The sequence below is a fragment of the Spermophilus citellus genome (genome assembly GCF_964194105.1).
Source record: "Spermophilus citellus genome assembly, chromosome: 19".
Classification (NCBI taxonomy): Eukaryota; Metazoa; Chordata; class Mammalia; order Rodentia; family Sciuridae; genus Spermophilus; species Spermophilus citellus.
The window spans coordinates 16,185,039-16,208,304 of NC_138201.1; the positions used below are offsets into that span (position 1 = coordinate 16,185,039).

Sequence of the window (23,266 nt, forward strand, 5' to 3'; positions counted from 1 at the left end):
TTACTTGACTGTAGGGTTCTCTTCTGTCCCACCTGGAGTGGCTGCTGCCCAGCCTTGCCCCTTGGCCTGACCAGCCTCCCTCCCTGACCTCCTATAGATGGCCACACCCAGGTGACAAGGGGAGCCCCACAGCAGGGCTGAGACCTGCACGTGCCCAGAGTTTCCCAGCAGCACGGGGGCAAGTGAAATCTGTACCGTGATTATCTGTTGGTTGAGGTCTCTGCACCTCTGGACTCAGAGCCCTGCACAGGTTAGGGGAGTACTTACAGGTGGATGGTAGAGGGTCTCTTTCTAAGACCCCCAAGATCACCAGAGATAAGACTGTGGAATAATGACAGCAAAGCCGTTCCCTGTCACATGTTGGTGGAGAAAGGAAAGGGGTTGGCACAAGTGATTCTGAGATGAATATTTGGGGGAAATAAGTTAGATCCTCAAACCTCATCCCATATAGTCACATAATACAATTGACTAAAGAGTTAAATTTTGAAAGGGAACTATCCTCAAATAAGGAATAATAAAATACTTAATTTCAGAATGGGAAAACATGTAAAAATCATTAGAAAAAAAGAAATCACAAAGGAAGAGAGTGACATTGGCTCATGTAAAAATCTACAATTTTTTTTTTCTCTTTTGGTACTGGGGATTGAACCCAGGGGTGCTTAACCACTGAGCCCCATCCCCCAGCCCTTTGTATTTTTTATTTTGAGACAGGTTCTCACTAAGTTGCTGAGGCTGGCCTTGAACTTACAATCCTCCTGACTCAGCCTCCTGAGTTGCTGGGATTATAGGTGTGCATCACCACACCCAGCAGAAATCTAGATTGTTGAGGCTGGGGTTGTGGCTCAGTGGTAGAGCACTTGCCTAGCACATGCAAGGCCCTGGGTTCGATCCTCAGCACCACATAAAAGTAAATAAATAAAATAAAGATATTGTGCCCAACTACAACTAAAAAATAAATATTTTTTAAAAAATTTAGATTGTTAAATGTTAGACTTCTAAACTTTAAAATTTTCTACAAAGAAATTTTTTAAAACTGTTCAAAATAGCCTAGAGACTGGGTCTGGGAAGTCAGAGGGCGGAAGATGTTCCCCCCTCCTATACCATTAAGACATTTTTCTTTTTTTTTCTATTACTGTGAGTACCTATTGACTTTAATTTTAAAAAAAAAACAAGTTAGTACAAATATCTACATGTTGTATTTTATTTAGATGTTGATGGACATTTATTTTATTCTTTTTATTTATATGCGATGTTGAGAATCGAACCCAGTGCCTCATGCATGCTAGGCAAGCACTCTACCACCAACCACAGCCCCTGTATTTTTTATCTCTAAAAAAAATATGAAAATCATCCTCAAAACTAAAGGGCGTAGTAATATATAATATGTGGGGTTAGATCCATACTATGTTAAGGTGATGAATGTGTCAATATGAAAAACACTAAAATACAAAAGAAAAATAAACTATAGCGAGGCACAGGGGAGGGGCACATGCCTGTGATCCTAGCTACTGAGGCAGGAGAGTGCACAGGGCAGGATAATGGGCAATTTAGCAAGACCCTGCGTCAAAATAAAAATTAACAAGGGCTGGATGACGTGGCTCAGTGATAGAGCACCCCTGGGTTCAGTCCCCCGTACAATGAAAGAGAGAGAGAGAGGGAGGGAGAGAGAGAAGTCCTATTAGGGTTGGGTGTGCAGCGTGGTGGTGGAGTGCATGTCCAGCCTACATGAGGCCCTGGGTTCCATCCCCAGCACAGCAGAGTAAATAAATAAGAAGAGAAAAGAAAAATAAGCAACAGACTCTTATAAAAACAAGATGGTTTTTCTCAACTAGATCATGAGCAGTAACCCCAAAACGAATCCCCGTTCAGTGTAGGTGAGGGCTTGTGGGAGGGGCGCGTTCCCCTGGGCCGGGAACTGATGACCACAGAACCTAACCGCGACCTGGCTCCCGTGGAATCGCCACTTGAAAGACCTTTTGTGGATGGTCCATCCCCTCCCCCATTCTCCCCGTCTCTGAGAAAGGGAAATCGGGGCTCCCGGAGGTGGTCCCCAGGTGGAGGTGGTGGAGTCTGGGCTCTGACCAGGCCCTCTCTGCTGTCCCTCCCAGGGCTCTCTGGAAGTCACCTTTGTGCTCACTTCATGAACCCGTTTGTTAAGTCTGCAGGGTCTGCCGTGACATCTGTGCGTCCGCAGGGCATGAGGCAGTGGAATGGGCAGCACAGGAGACCGACAGTAGTGACCCAGTCTGCTGAGTTTGTCATTTGGGGAAACTGAGGCACAGAGGAATTTTTTTTTTTTTTAAGTAGACAGATCCAACATGCTAACGGCACACTAGGCCACAAGTGCCATCGTTTCTGGGGCCCTTGGGCTGAGGAGCAGTTGAGTATGGCTGGAAGGAGGGATGCCGGAGAGGTGGGCGGTTGGGCCAGGTTTCTGTAAGACCCTCGCTGTGCTCCAGGCTGTCACAGAGGAGATGGGTCTCGGGGTTGAGAGGTCAGGCAGTTTGTCAACCACAGTATGAAGTGGGAACCACGGGCAGCAAGGGACAGGCCCTCAGCTAGGGACAGCAGCACAAGCAGGCTCCCAGCCCAGGCTGACGATGACCCCCTTGGGTTGTCTCAGAGAGGTGCTGGCACTAAGCACGGGACCCTATAATCCCAGCGGCTTGGGAGGCTGAGGTAGGAGGATGGTGAGTTCAAAGCCAGCCTCAGCAAAAGCAAGGCCCTAAGCAACTCAGTGAGACCCTGACTCTATATAAAATACAAAATAGGGCTGGGGATGTGGCTCTGTGGTCGAGGGTCCCAAATTCATTCTCTGGACACTGGGAATCCCGTGGTCACTGACTATCCCCTCTAGCCAGGTCATCAGGAGCAAGAGGACACCAGCAAGTTTCCTCATTCTCCCTGTATCCTGTGGGCCTGGTCTCGTGCTGGCTTTCATGCCATAAGACACCCATTTGTCACTTGTACCCACAAGGAGACAGGGGCCCATGGAATTTAAGTCACTTGCTTGTGTTCCCATAGCTGGTGATAGAATATGGCTTTCCTGGCCCTGGTACTCCTATTCCTCACTACCACGGATGGCCAATTCCTTCCAGGCTATTAGAACTGAATCTGGACGAGGCTGTCTTGTCACCAGTCTGGGTCCCTGGGCAGTTGCTTCTTCCAAATGTGCACACGAGTGACCAATACCAGCTACCCCCCAATCCCTCTGCATTCCCATCCAACAGCTAGGGATTTTTTTTTTCTTTTCCTTTCTGTCTCTTATCAGCAGAAGAAAGCAAATACCCTAGGTGACATTGCAAAAATCAGAAGGCTCATTTTAGTCCTGTTTCAAAATCGTTCTGCAAGCGGGTCTTTCCCATCTCAGACGGAGTAAATTAATACCCTCCCTCCTGACAGCATAATCGCTTCTGGAGGTCTTACCAGCCCAGCTGAGCTCCTGCTGACTTCAAAGCACTGGTTATGTAAGGCTTTCACCTAAGCAGTGCTCAAGCTGGCGCAGGGAAGGAATTAGAGGGATGGGAATGGACCCACGCGGACAGGGGCGAGCGTCCCCTCAGAGCACACAGCACTAGGCTACAACTGCCTGATTGCATGGATGCCCTGGGCGCTGGCAAGCAGGTCACAGGGATGGAAGGGACCCTAGGACCCTTGAGAGCTTCCCTCTCTGGCTGCCTGTCACTCTGTGGTTGGAGGAAGGCACCCAAGAGACCTCTGCAGGAAGATGGGGATTTTGTAACTGGGGACATTTTCTTTTTCACCCTCTGTATGGATGCCCAGAGATAACTGTCCAAAACCCGGGCTCTGGAAGTCTTACTTCTTGGGGCACATCATTTTTGTTCAGCTCCTGGAAATAGCATCTGAGAAGCATCCCAAACTTCACAAGTGACTGTGAGACTTGCAGTAGATGATTCTCCTTTTCTGGTCCTCCAGGTCTGAGTGAAACCTAGTGTAGGGCCTGACACGCTGGCTGCAGCTCCTTTAAAAACAATATAGGAGCCGGGCATGTGGGGGTGAACACCTGTAATCCCAGCAGCTTAGGAGGCTGAGGCAGGAGGATGATGAGTTCAAACCCAGCTTCAGCAAAAGCAAGGTGCTAAGCAACTCAGGGAAACCCTGTCTCTATATAAAATACAAAATAGGGCTGGGGATGTGGCTCTGGGGTTGAGGGCCACATCCTGAGTTCAATCTCTGGTACCCAAAATAAATAAGAATAATTCAGGAGAAGTCCAAAATGTGGCCCACATGGAGGCAATGCATCCATTGCATTCCCAACATATCTCATGTCACTCTGTTCAATAAAGCAGGCCCATTTTACCTCAGACTCCAAGACCCAGGCAGGAGAAGCAGATTTGTCTCTGCCTTAAGAAGAGCTTGGCCCTCATCCAGGCCTGGACTGAGTTTCATTAGCAGAGGCAAATGAGGTTTGCAGATAATGTGGCAGGGTTACCAGCCCAGCCGGCATTCACAGAGCGATTAAAAAAAAAAAAAAAAAAACCTGTATCAGTCATCCACTGCCACATTAATGCTGTGTAACAAACAGCCCCAGACCTCAGGGAAGTTTGACCGTAACAAACATTTTCCCTTACTGCTCTCCAGGCTGCCGGTCAGCCAGGGAAATTCTCCGGGCTGAGGGTTGGGTGAGTCTGACTCCTGGCCAAGCTCAAGTGAGTGCCATGTGTGTGCATTCTGGGGTCCAGGCTGAAGAGATGGCAGCTCCCCTGAGGAATTCTTCTCATGGAAAATCACAGAAATGATAAAGGACAAGTCCAATTAGGCCAGCACAACTCAAGCCTCTGTTTGTGTCACATTGGCTCACGTCTCGTTGTCCACAGCAAGTCACGTGGCCAAGGCCAGAGTCGGAGGGGCAGGGAAATACACTCGTCTCCAGGGAGAGGGGAGCAGGAGTGACAGCTTGCTGAGAGTGATTTGATGGGACACAAATCCCAAGAGACCCAGTTACCCAAACAGCTGGCTCGTCGTGGGTGAGATCAGACCCCAAATAAAGATACTGCAGGGAGAACTGGAACCCACGGGTCCTGACTCCTAGTCCAGAGGCTCTCCCTTAGAATCATCGTGTCAGTCGCCAACCATGTTCTTATCACCTTTGGTTGCATTTCATGAAGCACAGTGTCAGGAGAAGGGGAGGTGAACGTCTCACTCCGTGTCTGAGCCTCGTGCCCGGGTATAATAATTGAAGAGGGGCTTGGCGAACAGGGTACATTAGAGATCAGGAGCAGGATGAAGAGCTGGTAACAGAACTGGGATGTTGAACTGGGAGAACAGAAAACTCAAAGGGATATAAGTCCACTATCTTTAGATCTCCCCAGCCTGAAGGCGCGCCAGGCTATTTTTTTGAGGGTAAAACCAAAACTTCCCAGAGGAAAGCAGGTTTTGGTCTCATGCAGTCTAAGCAATTGGTGTAGTCCAACAGGGGGAAAGGACTACTGAGAACAGGGGAGGGTCCTGCAGAAGCAGGCTCGCCACCCACTGGGTCACTGTCCCGCCCCGAGTCATGGCAGGGCATTGACACAGGCCGTGTGCCCAAGCCACAGCCCCACCCATGCTCTTTGGTGGCTGGGATTCTGGGAGGCGGATGCCCCAACTTGGCAACAGGCTGAGACGTCAGGGATCCGTTTTCTCCAGGTTGACAAAGCCCTGACATTTGTAGTCTGATTTCTCCTGGGCTTTGTGCAGCGAGTCCCTCTCCAGAGCAGATGAGAGCCGCTGCCCCAGTAAATCCCTCCACGAGGGGGTCCATGCTGGAAGGGGCTGCTCCTCATAGCAGCAGAACAGAGACTGATCCGTGAGTTCTGTGAGATGTGGCTCTGGTCGGTAGCTGGTCCCAGATGGATGTCACAATAAAACCTCTTCCTGAAAAGCAGCTGGAGCACCAGGCATGAGGTCCGGGGTGGTCCCCTGGCTCAGAGGCACCATCTCACAGGGAGGCTTCTCCCAAACTCTCAGTTTTTAGTTCCCAGGAATATAATCCTCTCTTTTCCCTGGCTTTCTCTCCTTCCAGGGATTCAGGGGAGTGTTGGTTTTTCTCCCAAGTTTCTTCTCACTCGATCTGCACTGTACCACATGCCAGCCTCCGTTCCTTCCTTCACCACCCCCTCTCCGTGCTTGTGATCCATGCCCTACCTAATCTTGGAGAAATGCAGGAGAAGCTGTGTGACCGTGGGCCAGCCACCTAACCTCTCTGAACTATGGGTGCTTCACCAGGGAAATGGGGCTGTGCCTGCCCACACTTCCCTGCCTGCCCCCCCCCCACGGTGCTCAGGTGGACAGTGTTCCGGCAATGCACCTGTCCCGCCCACTCTGACCTGAGTCCCTCTTGCTGCTTCCCCACAGGGACTGCATCATGCTCTGTTGCCTGAACAGCGGCACCAGCTTCGTGGCCGGGTTTGCCATCTTCTCAGTCCTGGGCTTCATGGCATATGAGCAGGGGGTACCCATTGCCGAGGTGGCAGAGTCAGGTGAGTTTGCCGCAGGTTGGGGGTCTAAGAGGCCCCGGGGGAGATGGATGAGCAGAATGTCGATGCGGTCTTCATCTCCTGGGTTCAGGTCCTGAGAGGTGGTTCCACCAGTCATCCACAGGCCGGGACCTCAGGAGGGAGCACCTTCACACTTCCCCTCACTCCTGTAACCCAAAGCCTTCCTCGGCCGCTCCCATGCCCACTCTGCCCAGTTTCAGTGGTCTGTTCCCTTTGGCAACATAAGTCACTCCCTCGTACCGCAGGGCCTTTGCACGTGCTGCTCTCTCTGCTTGGAGAGTCTCCCTCCCTCCCCTGTTCTAGATGTAGGATAACCCCAGTTTGTCATGGCCTTAAGTGTAGATGGACGTGTTTGTGTCAAACCCAGCGTGGGCAAGGTTGTGGTGCCAGTGGTTGAAAACCCTTCCCTTGTTTTTCATGGTGTTTGAATTCTGGGCAGATAGAGTATATATTTTAAAAAAAAAATAGTTTTGTTTGCATGACATAGGAAGCTAGGCTCCAAACTCAGAGAAGTGCAAATAGGTTTTTCCCATACAAGAATGTCCAGGGGGATGGTCTGTCAAGGGCAGCACAGGGCGGTCTAGCCTCCTTGGCTTCCATCTGCTCAATGCCAGTTGTGCCCACCTCCATGGTAAACAACCACGCTGCCCCCCTGGTGAGCCCCAGTGCAAAGTGTGGCTACCTCTGTCTGCTGTGCAGAGTCAGGGCCAGCACCCTCTGACCACCAGGCTGGGCAGGCCGGCGAGTGTGGACTTCACAGGAGGAAGCTGTACCTGCTCAGGGCCCTCCCTTCTTGGGATTGTGTGTATCAGACATAGACATGGCCCCTGCAGAAACCAGGGGTCCAGAGCTAGACCAGAGGTTTGCAAATGCAGGCAAAGCTCTGTCAATGGGCTCCTGCTCTTTGGGTAGGAGATAGCTCACATGTGACCTCATATGATTCTTAGCTCAAAATACCATGATTAGACAGCTGCCAATACACTTCAGAGGAATGTTCCAGAACACCTATGAGGCTGAGCTAGGGAGGCAGAAAGTGCAAGACTCGCTCTATCCTGCTCTAATCCCAGTGCCCAAGATTTGCTGACCTTCCTCAAATATCCCCTAGTCTGTCTTTCTGGTACTCCTTGCGGTCCAGGTGCTCTTTCCTGATATAGAGATTTTACACTGCTTATAGTTGAGTCTTACTTTGAAATCCAGACTGATCATATTCTGCCTTCTAACTGGAGTATTTGGTCCATTTTTCAATTAGTGATATGATTTGGTCCTGAAGTCAGCTTCAAAGAAGAGAATGTCAAAATAATAATCAGAAATGGGAAGGGACAGATGTGTAGAGGAGGTACAAAGGGATATGTTGTTAACTTTAAGTCGACTCTGCTGAGTTATAGATGTGTATTGTTAGCCCAGCTCCTTAGAAAATAATAAAACAGAGCTAAAAAAAAAGCCAACAAATGAAATAAAACCGAGTATCAAAAAATACTGAGAAGTTGAACAGAAAGCTGGAGATGCACAACAGAGTAGAAGAAAGCAAAATAAACAAACAAGAGAAGACCAGAAGGAAAACAAACACAAAAGGCTAGGTGGGAACGTAACTGCATTAGTGATTACACTAAGTGTGAATGGATCAAATATGTCAACTAAAAAGGAGAGATTGTCAGACTGGATTTTTAAAAAGTGAGATCCGATTATAAAATATCTAAAAGAGGCACCTATTAAATTTAAAGACACAGAGAAATTTACCAAAAAAAAAAAAAGGAAGAGATATACCATCCAAACAATAAGCATAGAAAACTGGCTTTGCTGTGTTTGTATTAGAGAAAGTAGACATCAAGTCAAAGTCAAAGGGTACTATTAGAGAAAAAGAGAGATGTTTCATAATAACAAAGGGAACAATTCATTGGGAAGATCTAATGATACTAAATGTGTTTATGCCAGATAACAGAGATTAATACATAAAGCTGTCAGGCATGGTGGCACACACCTGTAACTCCTGTGACTGCTCAGGAGGCTGAGGCAGGAGGATCACAAGTTTGAGGCTAGTCTCAGCAACTTAGCAAGACCCTAGCAACTTAGAAAGACCCTTTCTCAAAATAAAAAAAAAATTAAATAAAAATGGTTGGGAATGTAGCCTAGTGTTAAAGTGCCCCTCGGTTCAATCCCCAGTACCAAAACCTGGAGGGATGAATGGACAGACGGACAGATGGACGGATGGATGGATGGATGATAAAAGCTAAAATAAATAAAGCTAAAACAGAAAGAACCAAAGGGGGAAATAGACAAATCCACAATCATACTTAGAGATTTTAACATCCTTGACTCACTAATGATAGAACAAGACAAATTATCAATAAAGACGTAAAATATGAACACTGTCAATCACATCGACTTAATTGACATTTACAAAAATCTGTACCCAGCAACTGCAGAGTATAATTCTTTTCAAATGCACATGAAATATCCACCAAGATAGACCATGTCCTGGGCCATGAAATAAGTCTCAAAATATTTCAAAAGAATGAAATTATATAGAATATATTCTCTGGCAACCACCGAGGTAAATCAGAAATCCTTAACAAAATAATATCTAGAAAGTCCCCAAATGCATGCAGAGTAAGCAACACGTTTCTAAATATTTCATGGTTCAAAGAACAAAACATTTCAAGCTTCACAGTAACGAAAACTTAACATATCGAAATTTGTGGGATGCAGTTAAAATACAGTGAAGTTGACAGCTTTAAATACCTATATCAGAATGAAAAAAAAATGTTTACATTTTTAAAAAAGTTAAGTTTGAATCTTAAGCAGGAAAGGAAATACAAATTAAGCCAAAGGTAAATAGAACAAAAAAAATAATAAAGATAATTGAGTTAGCTTTGTGCTGCTGCAGGGGTCAGAATTCCCAACCAGAGCAGCTGAGAGGAGGGAAAGCTCATGTTGGCTCTTGGTTTTAGAGATTTAGCCCACGGTCAGGGGACTCCTTTGCTCTGGGCCCCAAAGTGAGGCAGGGCCTCATTAAAGGGACAGACATGATTTATAGGAAAATGATCATAGCTTCCAAGTGAGAAAAGAAGGCAAAAGGGAATGAAAAAAAAAAAAAAGCACCCTCCTACAAGTGGGTGGTGAAGGAAAAAACAAGAAAGAGGTAGAGCCCCACAAAACAGCCATGACAACAATAGAGAACCCTAAAATCCAGAAATAAAGAGGAGAACTCACCCTTGCCCCCACCAGCAAGACAGAACCGTGCTGAGTCCTCGGACTTTACAGATGAAAGAGGAGGCTGTTAAACCAGGAAGATTATCAAATACCCAGCAACCCCAAAATGGACTTGACTTCATGCATACACAGCTACCATATAAAGTCAGGAGTAGCCAGTCAGAATGGCAATCATCAAGAATACAAGCAACAATAAATGTTGGCAAGGTTGTGGGGGGAAAGGTACTCTCATACATTGCTGGTGGGATGGCAAATTGGTGCAACCACTCTGGAAGACAGTATGGAGATTTCTTAGAAAACTTGGAATGGAACCATTTGACCCAGTTATCCCACTCCCTTGTTTATACCCAAAAGACTTAAAATCAACATACTACAGTGACACAGCTGAATTCATAATAGCTAAGCTATGGAACCAACCTAGGTGCCCTTCAATAGATGAATGGATAAAGAAGTTGTGGTATATATTCGCAATGGAATATTACTCAGCCTTTAAGAAGAATGAAACCATGGTGTTTGCCAGTAAATGGATGGAATTGGAGATTACCATGCTAAGTGAAATAAGCCAATCCCAAAGAACAAAAAGCTGAATATTTTCTCTAATGTTAATTCATAATAAGGGGATGGGGCTGGGGAAGAATTGAGTTACTTTGGATTATACAGAGGGAAATGAAGAGAGGGGAGGCCATATGGAGGTAGGAAGGATAGTTGAATCAGACATTATTTCCCTCTTTGCATATATGATTACACGACTGGTGTAACTCTACATCATGTACAACCAGCAAAATGAGCAGTTATACTCCATTTATTTATGATGTGTCAAAAGGCATTCGACTGTCATGTATAACTAATTAGAACAAATTTTTAAAAACATTAAAAAAGAATAGAAGTTTCCCACAGATCAACAAACAACCATACCCTTCCTCTGAAGACCAAATATGAAGTAGAAAGAGATTGTAAGTCAGCCCTCACATGTCTCTGTCCATTTTCCATGGCTATCACAGAACACCTGAGATTGGGTAATTTATAAAGAAAAGGTTTGTTTAGCTCATGGTCCGGGGACAGGAAAATTCAAGAATGGCAGCTGCTTTGGGTTGAGAGCATTGTGCTGTGTCACGTAGCATGGCAGATTTGGCGCCTATGCAAGAGTAGGGAGCAAGGAGGGCCGCAGAGAGGGAGGGGACAAAGGAGCCCATTCACTTTTGCCACACCCTGCTCTCAAAACACCACTCCATTCTCAAAAGAACTAATCCCTCTCCCTGACTTGATCACCTCTTAAAGACTGTCACCTCTTGAAGGTCCCACACCCCCAAAACCACTAACCAGACTTCAATGTGAGTTTTGTCAAGGTCAAACCGTATCCAAACCGTAGCACCAACAGAACTAGACATAGTCAACTGGGAATCTGAGGATGCGGAAAGCAACTTAAACCAGAAATTCCAAACTAACAAGTGATGCTGGGGGCGGAATGGGAGATGGACAGGAAGAAATGAAGAGAGTTAATTGAACCCAGGGGGAAAAAATGAAGAAAAGAAAAAACAAATCATCTAGAACATGAAGGAAAAAAATGACAAGGTATCCCATAGAAAACAGTCTTGAAAAGGAGCATTGAAGAAAGACAGAAAAACACTGTGGAATGCAGGCAAAGAAATAATATTTATATTATCAGAGTTCCCGAAGGGGAAAAAAGATAAAAACTAGTGGCACAGAGGTCATGTTTAAAACTATATTCCAAGGAAAATTTTCAGACATGAAGAGCCGAGTCCACACATTGTAAGAAACTCCCTCGGATGCCAGGAAAAATCAACCCAGAATAATGAACTCTGAGGCATTCTGCTAAAGCCGCTAGCCTTGAAAGATAAAATCCTCAAAAGTCTGCAGGCAGAAGAGATCAAATAACCTGCAAAAGCAGGAGCCCGGCACCCCAAAATCGACTTACAGAGTGCACACAAGGCAACGTTGGAGCAGCCCTTTCATCTCAGATCCCGAAAAAGGAAACTTGGATCAAAGCTTTAACACCTGGCCACAATTTTATTTTTCCACTATCAAAGCCCCAGAAATCCATTCTCAGTGTTGAAGAATGTGGGAGCTCTGCGCACATCAGTCCTTGAGGGAACTTGAGTAGGGGCGACTTCAAGCCAACCTCATAGTGACCAGGAAAATGTCCAACAAAAAGATGCACAGTGAGGGCTTAATGGTGCTTAATTGGGGCTGGGGTGATGGCTCAGTGGTAGAGTGCTCTCCTAGCATGCATGAGGCACTGGGTTCGATCCTCGGCACCACATAAAAACAAACTAATGTATCCACCTAAAACTAAAGATACATAATAAATATTTTTTTTTAAATGGTGCTTAATTGTTGCTGGGGATGTAGCATGGTGATACAGTGTGTGCTTCGTGTGCACAAGGCCCAGGCTTTCATCCCCAGCACCAATAAATAATAAGAAGAAATTAAATAACACACGTGTGTGGGTGTATGTGTGTGTGTCTAACACGAAAAGCAATGCAGAGAAGAGAGAGGAGACTCATGTAGAAATGCTGGATATTATCTGTCATAAAGTAGAAATTATCCAAATAACACATGGAAGGAAAAAGGAGAAAAATAAAAATAAATTGAAAAAAAAAACCCCTCTGTTTTATAGGCAATAGCTCTGTTAAAGAATATGGAAAGGAGAAATCTGGGAAAGCTGAGTAATAAAGAAAACAAGGGCTTAACAGCATTTATAAAAATAACCACTGGAACACAACCTTTCTGAATGCAATAAAAAATATATAGATGGAAACAACACTTAAGTCATTGAAAAATGTAACAAATACTAAAAAAAAAATGTAATAAGAAAAATTACTCAAGGGGCAGTTAAGGTCAAACGTATCAATCATATCAATCATATCAATAAACGTGAGTAGGCTTGACTTACCTATTAAAAGGAAAAGATCTTTGACTTGACTCACAAACCTAGATCCAAGTCTGTCCTGCACAGGAGAGTCACACCTCAAGCAAAGTTGGTTCACAAAGACTGAACATAAAGGGCTGGACAGCCAGAGCAAAGCTCAGGTCATAGTAGGATCCACACCCAAGGGTGTTAAGCACTACCAAGAAGAACACTTTTTTGTTCCAGTTTACAACACACAATGTAATATATGCACCAAATAACACAGCGCAGCACAAGGCAGAACCTGCGGGAGGTGCAAGGAGACTTCATAGAAACAGAGAAAGCACACCATACTAAGCACATTTATCATTAGAGATGAAAGAATGAAAATAAACTGACTTCCCCGCTCAAAACAACACAAAAACAAACAAGCAAAGTGAACCACAAAAATGCATAAGGAAGCAAATAGTCAAAAGAAAAGCAGAAATTAGTGAAAGAGGAAAAGAATTAAAATCCTGGTTTAAAAAAAAGAATAGACAAGTCACCATTAAATCAAGAAAAAAGGGAGGGCAGGCATGGTGGCCCACGCCTATAATTCCAGCAGCTTGGGAGGCTGAAGCAGGAGGATCACAAGTTCGAGGCCAGCCTCAGCAACTTAGCAAAGGCCTAAGCAACTCAGCAAGACGCTGTCTCTAAATAAAATATTAAAAAGGGCTGGGGATGTGGCTCAGTGATCGAGTGTCCCAGAATTCAAACCCTGATACCAAAAAAAAAAAAAAGAAAGAAAGAAAGAAAATTGGGCACCAGCCTAGTACCAACCACACAGGGACTGACTCCACCAGCAGCTCTCTCTCTCTCTCTCTTTCTTCCCAGGTCCTGGCCTGGCCTTCATCGCCTATCCAAAGGCTGTCACCATGATGCCTCTCTCCCCGCTGTGGGCCACCCTGTTCTTCATGATGCTCATCTTTCTGGGCCTGGACAGCCAGGTAAGCAGCCCAGAGGGAGAGGGGCCGGGGAGGCTGGATGCTCTTTTTTATTTATTTTTATTTATTGGGACCAGGAATTGAACTCAGGTACTCGACCCCTGAGCCACATCCCCAGCCCTATTTTGTATTTTATTTAGAGACAAGGTCTCACTGAGTTGCTTAGGGCCTCGCTTTTTGCTGAGGCTGGCTTGGAACTTGTGATCCTCCTGCCTCAGCCTCCCAAGCCACTGGGGTTACAGGCGTGCACCACTGCGCCCTGTGGCCAGGCACTCTTCCTAGGAGCGACCTTTGGTCCCAGCCACCACCCCTCCTGGTAACACAGAGTCCCACGCGTCCCAACCAAATATCCAAGGACCCCAGAGAACAGGAAGGCACCTCTTTCTTCCTCCCTCTGTGTTGGGGTCGCCATGACACAGCCTGGGTGGCCACTTGGTTCCCTTGGCATGTGGGAGCTGTTCTGGGTGGGAGGCTATACAGGCAAGATGCCCAGTTTTAACAAGATGGTGCAGCCCCCCCCCACCCCCGAGCCTCCTGCCCAGCCAAGCCTGTGCAGGACAGTGTCCAGGATGGCCCAGCAGATACTGCCCCAACCGTGCCTCTGCACAAGTCACTTAGCACAGTCAGTGTAGGCGTCTGTCAACCCAGCCAAGCTCAATTCTCCCCCTGAGCCGTTCCTCCTCGGAAACTGCTAAGCCGGGCTGCAGGAGCCCGGGTGCTTCGGCTGATAATCTTCTCATTGTTGCGGGCAGAATCCTCTGAGGGACTTTGGAATCGGGCAGGGCTGGATTGGAGTCCCAGTGCCAGGACTCTCAACCAGCTGTGTGGCTTTCGGATAATCACTTTACCTCTCTGTGCTTCCTTCCTTTGGTCTGCACAGTAAGGACGGAAATACCTTTCCTAAGAAGGTAGAAATGAATCATAAAGGATTTAAGACCAAGAAGTCGCTCCAAGGAAGGGGTCTGCCAACATGGTGCCCATCAGAAAAAAAAAAATTTTTAAGTTCTTCTCCAGAAAAGGGGTCATGCAAGAGATCTGCCCTCCGTTCTCTGAGAACCTGGGAGCAGGGGTGGGTATGGTGTTGGGATATTGAGTCTGGGTATTGACAGGCAAGGAGCTGGCCTGCCTGATTGTGTCCAACACTTGGGATTCAGATGCTTCAATTCAGCCATCAATGCCTGGACAGTTTGGCCCAGAGATGGCAGAAACACAGGAGCTGGGTGTTGTCCTCGAACCAGCAGAGGGGCGCTTGCCCAGCAGAGCCAGAGGCCAGGGAACTCGCACAGCCCTGGAGATCACAGAGCCTGCCTCCAGGACAATGACAGAGGGAGAGACCCCTGCCTTGCCCCAAGGGCCAGGACTGGGTCTCATTTAACTCATTAACTCCAGGAAAGGGGCCAGCACATAGACAAGACTCTGCATGCTGAGTGACCCTGGGCAGGTTCCCTCCCCTCTCTGAGCAACTTTGCCCTTGTGTGTTAAGTGGACAAGCCAGGTCCCTATTAGTGCTGGGGTAGCTGTCATGATTCCCGGGCCCCCCATCACGGGAGTGAGTGTGGGAACGAAGCCTGAGCTGGGTAGAAAGGAGGCCGGGGTTTAACCCTCCGCAGCACTCACCCAGAGCCAGCACCCCCAGGAACAGCCTTTTTCTTGGGTTTCACACCATCACATCTCCCCCGACCCACTCCATCCAGTTTGTGTGCGTGGAAAGCCTGGTGACTGCCGTGGTGGACATGTACCCCAAGGTCTTCCGGAGGGGCTATCGTCGGGAGCTGCTCATCCTGGCCCTGTCGGTCATCTCCTATTTTCTGGGCCTGGTGATGCTAACAGAGGTGAGTGGCACACGTGGCCGGGTTCAAACGCCAAGTACCTGGGCTCTGGGGCAGGCAGGTCTGACGTCACGTCCCTCCTCTGGCCCTGCCTAGCTGCAGGAGCCTGGGCAGGTCTAGTACCTTCTCTGCCCCCCAGTTTCTCCTCTTCCCAACGGGTCGAGGTGAGAATGGAAGGCAGGTTCCCATCAGGTCGTTGCCACAGGGTCTGGCATAAGCCGCGCTTGGCTGACGGTAGCTGCTGTTGCCAACAGAGAGGGGTAATGCCCAAGGGGGCCCTTGGGTTTCGCCAGTATTTAAGAGCGTGGGGATGCCTGGGTCGTGGCTATGAGTAAAGTGGTTGCCTTTGATCTCTCTTTCAAAGCAGGCTTTTCTAGGGGGACATCTGAGAATAGGCATAGGTGATATTTGGGACATCCGGGCACTGTGTTCCAGCTCCGGTTTTGTCCCTGGCCCCGTCTTTTTTTTTTTTTTTCAATATTTATTTATTTATTTTTACAGAGAAGAGAGGAGAGAGAGAGAGAGAGAGAGAAAATTTTTAATATTTACTTTTTAGTTCTCAGCGGACACAACATCCTTGTTGGCATGTGGTGCTGAGGATCGAACACGGGCCGCACGCATGCCAGGCGAGCGCGCCACCGCTTGAGCCACATCCCCAGGCCCCTGGCCCCGTCTTAACCAGCTTTTTCATTGCTGTGAGCAGAGTACCCCACAAGTCCAACTCTGAGGAGGCTTCCGTCCATAGATGGCCGACTCCTTTGCCATGGGCCTGGGTGAGGCAGATCGATATGGTGGAGAGGTGTGGTGGAGGAGAGCAGCTCAGCTTGTGGCCGGGTCAGGAAGCAGAGAGAGAGGGGGAAAGGGGGCTTCGGGGCAGATGCACCCTTCCAGGGCACGTCCCCAGTGACCCTACCTCCTCCAGCCACACCCACCTCCTACAGTTACCACCCAGTCCGTCCATTCAGACTGGGGTGGACTGCTGAGGCGACGGCTCTTGTGATCCAATCATTTGATCTCTGAAGAGTCCTGCATTCACAGGAGCTTTGGGGGACACCTCACATCCAGACCAGCATAGTCCCTATGTTGCTCTGCCTGGGCCAGCAGGCCATTAAGGAGGGTTTTCCACGGTCCCCCAAAGACTGTCTTGAGAAACCATGCTTCTCCCCGCTCCTGCAGCCATCCTGGCAGACACTTTCTCAAGTGCCTCGGGAGGGTGCAATTTGGTGTGTCTCTCTCCCCACATGCACAAAGGTAATTAATTAAAAAAAAAAAAAAAAAAAAAAAGAACGTCGCTGAGAGAAAAAGGTATTGTAAGAAAGAAAGACGGGAACTTGGCATCAGTCAAAGCAGCTGATGTGACGCTGGGGTCAGCCTAGAAAGCGAAGCCTGTGAGCGGGTTGACTCCTCCTTGGTGAACCTCCTCGTCTTCCACCTCCAGCTCACAGGCCACCTCCTCCTGGGGACACCGCTTCTGCCCTTCTTCTCTGTCACAGCCCCCACCAGCAAGTCGCTCCTGCTCAGACCAGCCTCCCTCCCACCCTAGGTCCTTAAGTCCATCCCGTGTCCTAATCCGCCCTTCACCCACCTCCCTGACCAGACCCAGGGTCCGTGAGAACCGGAGCTGACCCTTGTCCAGCCTCATGGCCCCACAGCCGGCTCAGGCCTGGCCCCAAGCCGAGGATGCTCAGTGGCATTATTCCAGAATCTATTATTGCTGCTTCTCGCCATCGTCAGCTTCGTGAGCCTGACAATCAGCACCTAAGCAAGTGAAGGGACAGGGTGGCGCGGCATTTCCTGGTCCCTCTCACCTCTCCCCACACAGGGCACCCCGGGCGCTGCAGTGAGCAGAGCCTCATTAAAGCACCCATTAATTACTACGCAGAGCAGAGTCTTTTGTCGCAAGCAAACGTGGGGGTTAACCCAATGCCTTGAAGAGGCCAACAGGGACAGGGTTACCAGAAGAGCAAAGCGCTGGCACGGGTGTCCCTGTCTTGGAGCGCTGCCCACCCCCAGCTGCCCCCAGTTCGCAGAGCCTCTCCCCTGCCTTGGGTCTGCCCACGGGGTGCCTCAGGACCTCCAGGGACCATTAGGAAACCAGCGCTCTAGCCAGCCGCAGTGCAGACGCCCTGGCTTCACACGCCAACCTTCGGCCTCTGCAGGGACGTATCTGTGGGCCATTGCACCAGGGAATTTCTTTAAATTGCCAAATGGACCGTGTCCGCCTCCGCCTTCGTGGTAATTGCTGGCCGGATTTTCTCCCTCATTTATATACGTTAAAAGCTCAGCTCCCCCTGAGCCCTGCAGCCAGACCGCCCCTCCGAGAGCCCGCTGCTGATGACCTGCAGGAAGGGTTCTCACCTCTCTGTGCCGGAGTTTTCCCCCAGTAATCACTGGGGGATAACAATAGTCCCTATCTTGTAAGTACCTGGGGACAGTCAGACAAGTGGATCAAGACCCAGGACGCAACCGGGCCTACAGTGGCACACATCTATCATCCCAGCAACTCAGGAGGCTGAGGCAAGAGGATTGCAAGTTCGAGGCCAGCCTCAGCAACTTAGCAAGGTCCTAAGCAACTTAGCAAGACCCTGTCTCTAAATTAAAAAAAAAAAAATGAAAAGGGCTGGGAATGTGGCTCAGTGGTTACATACCCCAGGGTTCAATCCGTAGTACCAAAAGATAAATTTAAAAAGAGAGAGACAGACAGAGAGAGAGAGAGAGAGAGAGAGAGAGAGAGAGAGAGGGAGGGAGGGAGGGAGGAAGGAAAGAAAGGGAACAGCCGGGTACTGCTGTGCATGACAGGAATGTGTTCTGAGAAGCCTGTCCTCAGGCAACTACTTTGTTCTGTGGAGCATGACTACAATGTCACCAGGCAGTACAGTCTTAGGAGACTGCATATATGCAGTTCATTAAGAAACATCATCAGGGGCTGGAGCTGTAGCTCAGTGACAGAGCACTTGCCTAGCATGTGTGAAGCACTGGGTTCCATCCTCAGCACCACATAAAAATTAATGAAAAAGATAAAGGCCTTCTGTCCATTCACAACTCCAAAAAAAATCATCAGTTGAGGCATAGCTGTATTTGACAAATGCTTCGTAAAAGGTTTCCTTGATCTTTTTGATAGTTTTGTTTGATTTTGTTTTGGTACTAGGAATGGGACCCAGGAGCGCTTCCCCACTGAGCCATATCCCCAGCCCTCTTTATGTTTTATTTTGAGACAGGATCTCCCTAAGTTGCTGAGGGCCTCGCTGAGTTGCTGAGGCTGGCTCACCATCCTCCTTCCTCAGCCTCCTGAGCCACTGGGAACCTTGTTCTGTTCTTCACAGATAACGTGCATAGAAGGAGAGCAGTTAGGAAGGGGACCTTAAGTTGGGACTGAGAAAGTCAAACCCACTTCAAGCCTCAGGGGTGCCTCAGACCTGCCTCATCTGCACTGTAGCGGTCACAGACAGGAGACCGTAGATCAGATATGGCCCAGAGGGTGGTTTTGTGTCGCCCCTAACACATTTCTTTAAAACATGAAGAAGTCAGGCTGGGGTTGTAGCTCAGTGGAAGAGCACCTGCCTAGCATGTGTGAGACACTGGGTTCAACTCTCAGCACCACATATAATAAATAAAATAAAGGTCCATCAATAACTAAAAAATATTTCAAAAAAACATGAAGAAGTCACCAACAAGTCAAAAAATTTCCTTGAATATGTGGCCTTCTGACGTCTTCTAAAAAATCCACAGATCTGGCATCGCACCTACACACCCCTTCCCCAACAGTCATCACCCAGAGCTATGTGGCCAAAGGGGCTATGTCTCTCTGGTTAGCCATGCTCCCCACCACTCCCCTATGCCCATCCTCCCATAGACTTTCAATCATCTCTAGATGATGTATCACACCTACTACAGTGTCAGTACTGGGAAAGTAGTTGTAATCTAGGGAATAATGTCTATCCATGTTCAGTACAGATGTAGGGTTTTTTTAAAAAATTTTTTCCAATTATTTTAGTTCTGAGGTTTGTTGAATCTGTGGATGCTGAACCTGTGGGTGCAGAGGGCCAGCCATATATTACAGAGGCAGTGCATTCATCCCCTTCATCCCACAAAGATTGACTGTGAACCTACTGGGTGCCACCCTCTGGGCCAGAAACTGGGGCATAGTTCAGGACAAGCCAGAGCCTTTGTCCCACAGACCCACACTCTGCATGATTCCACGTGCATTTATCAGGGACCTACTGTGTGCCACGCCCCATCCAAGGGCTGGAGGCAAGAGAAGGACCGATGTGTGGGGCCAGGCCAGCAGGAGTGAGTGCTCACAGAGCAGCTAGTGGGGAAGTACTTTTTGTTTTATGACCATGAATCCCTAACACATGTTTTGGAGGCCGAAAGAAAGAATGAGGTTGAGAGGGGTTTTTTTTAGAGGAGGTTACATTTGATCTGAGCTTCAAAGGAACTTGACAGGTGAAAGACTGAGTTGTCCCTTGCTCTGTCCAAGAGGGAGTATGTTGAAGAAGGGAGGAGGACAAGTCCCAGCCCTGACTCAGAGAGCCCCAGGGTGATTTTAAACTATAGAGTGACACCGGTGGAAAGGTCCCTCAGAAAGCTGGTACCCAAAAGCATTGCAGAGAGTGAGGCTGGAGTCAGGGAGGCTCTTCAGGAGGCTGTTAGCACCATCCAGGGAGATGTGCTGTGGTTTTCCAACCTTGACTCTGATATTCTGTTCCATTTTTTTGGCCCTCGGGCAGATGGAAAAGAAGGGGCTAAGCCACGATAATCCCCCCACAGTCCCAGCAACCCCCAGAGGACGGGGCTTTGGGGACACCCAGGTGCAGTGTTCAGGGACAAGCAGACTCCCGACCAGTGGTAGCTGCAGAGCTGCAGAGCAGAGGGGCCCGCCCAGAGGCCTGCTGGCTGACCCTGCTCTTTCCCGTGTCTGTCTGGCGTCTGTCCCCACACCTGCAGGGAGGCATGTACATCTTCCAGCTGTTTGACTCCTATGCGGCCAGCGGGATGTGCCTTCTCTTCGTGGCCATCTTCGAGTGCATCTGCATCGGCTGGGTGTATGGTGAGTCGACAGGCACCTGCGCACACTCGGGCTGCCTGTCTCGGCCCCGGTCCTGGCTGGGCTCTGGTCTCCATGGTGGTCCTTGTCTGTGTGAGCCTCTTCCCCTTTTCTCTTCTGGAGCCCCTTGGCCCCTTCCCACTGTGGGGGAGACCTTCCTGCTTGTACATACCTGCAGCACAGGGGGAGGGGCTCAGGGCCCAGGCACTATGACCTCGGGCCAGTCCTTCCCTGAGCCTCAGTTTCCCCCTCTGTGAAATGGAGCAGCCATGGCCCTGTCTCTGAGTAGGAGACAAGATAGGTGAAATATCCTGTGCAGTGCCTGGCCCTCGGTGACACCTGCCTCTGATCCTTCCATTCCCCAAACCAAACCCAAGTGCAGGCTGCCAGTCTCAGGGTCAGGTGGAGTGTGGCTGGGAACAGCCACCTCTGCTCAGGGTCCGTCAGCTTCCGCCCTCTGCCCACGCAGGTCACCCCCCTCGCTACACTTGGCCTCTCCAGAGGGCTCACCTTCCTAATCTTTCTCCAGAATCTCCTTGCTGTTCTCTGGACCTGGCTTCCCAGGTCAGGAGAGCCCTTCTCCATCAGCCGTCCAGAATCCCTCCTGCCCACAGCTTATTCCAGACCGCGCCCCCTGTGTCAGTCACCTTGGCACCACTGTAACGCAGCACCTGAGACAGGCTCCTCGTGAAGTGAGAGCTAAGTTCATGTTGGCTCCGGGGTTCAGGAGACTCACGTTCAAGATCGGGTGGCCCCATTGGTGAGAGCCACACAGTGTCAGGAATACATGTCAGGGCCTCTCAATCCAGAGAGCAGAGAAAGAGAGATCAGGCAGGGTCCCACAGTTCCTTTGGGAACCCCCCAGTGACCTATAGGCCTTCCATAGGCCCCACCTCCTGCAGGTCCAGCACCGCTCCCAATAGCACCGCCCTAGGGACCCAGCCTTTAGGGAGGTAACTTTGGGGGACATAGGACATCCAAATCCTAGCACTTTTTGCTAGGTGTTAAGTATTCAATAAGGTCCCTGCTGCAGTTTCTCTATCTCAGGGTCAGACAGAGTATTGCCTTTGGGGCAAGCACTTCTCCCAAGCAAGCAGACAGACACCTAACCTCTCCTGACTTGTACTTGGCTGCCTATCTGCTTTATTCTGGACAGGAAGCAACCGGTTCTATGATAACATTGAAGACATGATTGGCTACCGGCCACTGTCGCTCATCAGATGGTGCTGGAAGGTCGTGACCCCTGGGATCTGCGCGGTAAGAGCCCCACCTGCAGCCCCTCCAGTTCCCCGCCTACTGGGTCACCCACTTTTCCACATTGTAGCCCTGCAGCCTAGCAGAGGCTGGTACTGAGAAGGCTCATGACCCCCTGTGTCCAAGCCACCTGACACCCTGGGAAGCTGGGGTCACAGGGCCAGACTCTGGGCATGGCAAGGCAGGACCCAGCTCTGCCACCAAATCAGGGTAGGTGACCAAGAGCAAGTCTCCTCCTTCTCAGTGCTCCAGGTTCAGAGTACTCAAGCTAGGTGCTGGAATCTGCTCCTTGGGGGTGGAGGATTATGTGAGTGAGAAGGTGTTGCCTTGTCATTAACAAAGAGGGTGACAGAGGTGGGGAGAACTGGGACTTGTGCTCTTCCCTAAGACCAGACTACAGAAGGGCTTCAACGAGAGCATTTTTATTTAATTTTTAAAAAGCAAAAACAAAAACAAAAAAAAGCAGCCAGGCACAGTGGCTCACGCATGTCATCTCAGCAGCTCAGGAGGCTGAGGCAGGAGGATCGCAAGTTTCAAGCCAACTTGCCTCAGCCACTTAGCAAGACCCTGAGCAACTCAGCAAGACCTATCTCTCAATAAAATATAAAAAAAGGGGCTGGGGATGTGGCTCAGTGGTGGAGGACCCCTGGGTTCTGTCCCTGGCACAAAAAAAAAAAAAAAAAAAAAAACAGACTCATCACTGAAAGTCTGAAGAACATCTTTGAAACTTAAAGAAGTAGATAGGAAAAAATTAAAATTCCTAACTGAACAGAGGCTAGGGAAGAGACTCCTGGGAATGGGTAGGGAGCGCCTCAGCCCTGGTGACACCTCAGGATCCCTGGGAGTCTGGAACCCAGGGTCCCATTCCCTGTATGAAAGATGACTGTGGGGAGGGTCTCCAGGTCCTTCTGCCCCACACTCACTGTGGACATAGGCAAGGGGACCTGGACCTATCTTGGGTAAGCGGGGCTGAAGACCCTCCCCGGGGACCTCTCTGTCTCTCTGCAGGGTATCTTCATCTTCTTCCTGGTCAAGTACAAGCCCCTGAAGTACAACAATGTCTACACCTACCCTGCCTGGGGCTATGGCATCGGCTGGCTCATGGCCATGTCCTCCATGCTCTGCATCCCGCTCTGGATCTTCATCAAGCTGTGGAAGACAGAGGGCACGCTGTCCGAGGTGAGACGGCTCTGGAGCAGGGTCAGGAGGGCGCCCACGGGGGCAGAGAGGGACACAGGGAGGGCTGGTGAGCAGGAGCAGAGCCCGGCCCGTCTTCAGGCCTTAGCTTCCTCATCTGGATCACAGGCCTGATGGAACCTGTCCCTACCCATCACACAGGGAAGCCATGGCAGACGTTCATCATTCCAGTTGTGTTGAGCGTGTCTCTGTGAGGCCCTGGGGGGGTGAGCCAGGTGTGAGCTCAGCCTCAGTTTCCCCATCTGTCAAGTGGAATAACAGCAGCTCCTAACGTATAGGGCCGATGAGGATGCTGGAAGTCCACACAGGGAAAGCACAGGACCAGGACCCAGACCGGGAGTAGCCAAGTGTTAGTGTTCAGTCTTCTGTTCACTCTA

At 49.1% G+C, this 23,266-nt stretch overlaps 1 protein-coding gene across 1 annotated transcript in view; it reads left to right on the forward strand.

Moving 5' to 3' along the window:
- SLC6A11 (solute carrier family 6 member 11) overlaps positions 1-23,266 on the forward strand; it is a 130,610-nt gene that overhangs the window by 103,536 nt on the left and 3,808 nt on the right. Inside the window, exons 8-13 of the mRNA XM_081275958.1 lie at positions 6,358-6,482; positions 13,453-13,565; positions 15,257-15,394; positions 20,339-20,441; positions 21,595-21,695; positions 22,701-22,871. Of these exons, the coding sequence (XP_081132084.1) occupies positions 6,358-6,482; positions 13,453-13,565; positions 15,257-15,394; positions 20,339-20,441; positions 21,595-21,695; positions 22,701-22,871 (751 nt within the window). The remainder of the gene's footprint in view (positions 1-6,357; positions 6,483-13,452; positions 13,566-15,256; positions 15,395-20,338; positions 20,442-21,594; positions 21,696-22,700; positions 22,872-23,266) is intronic.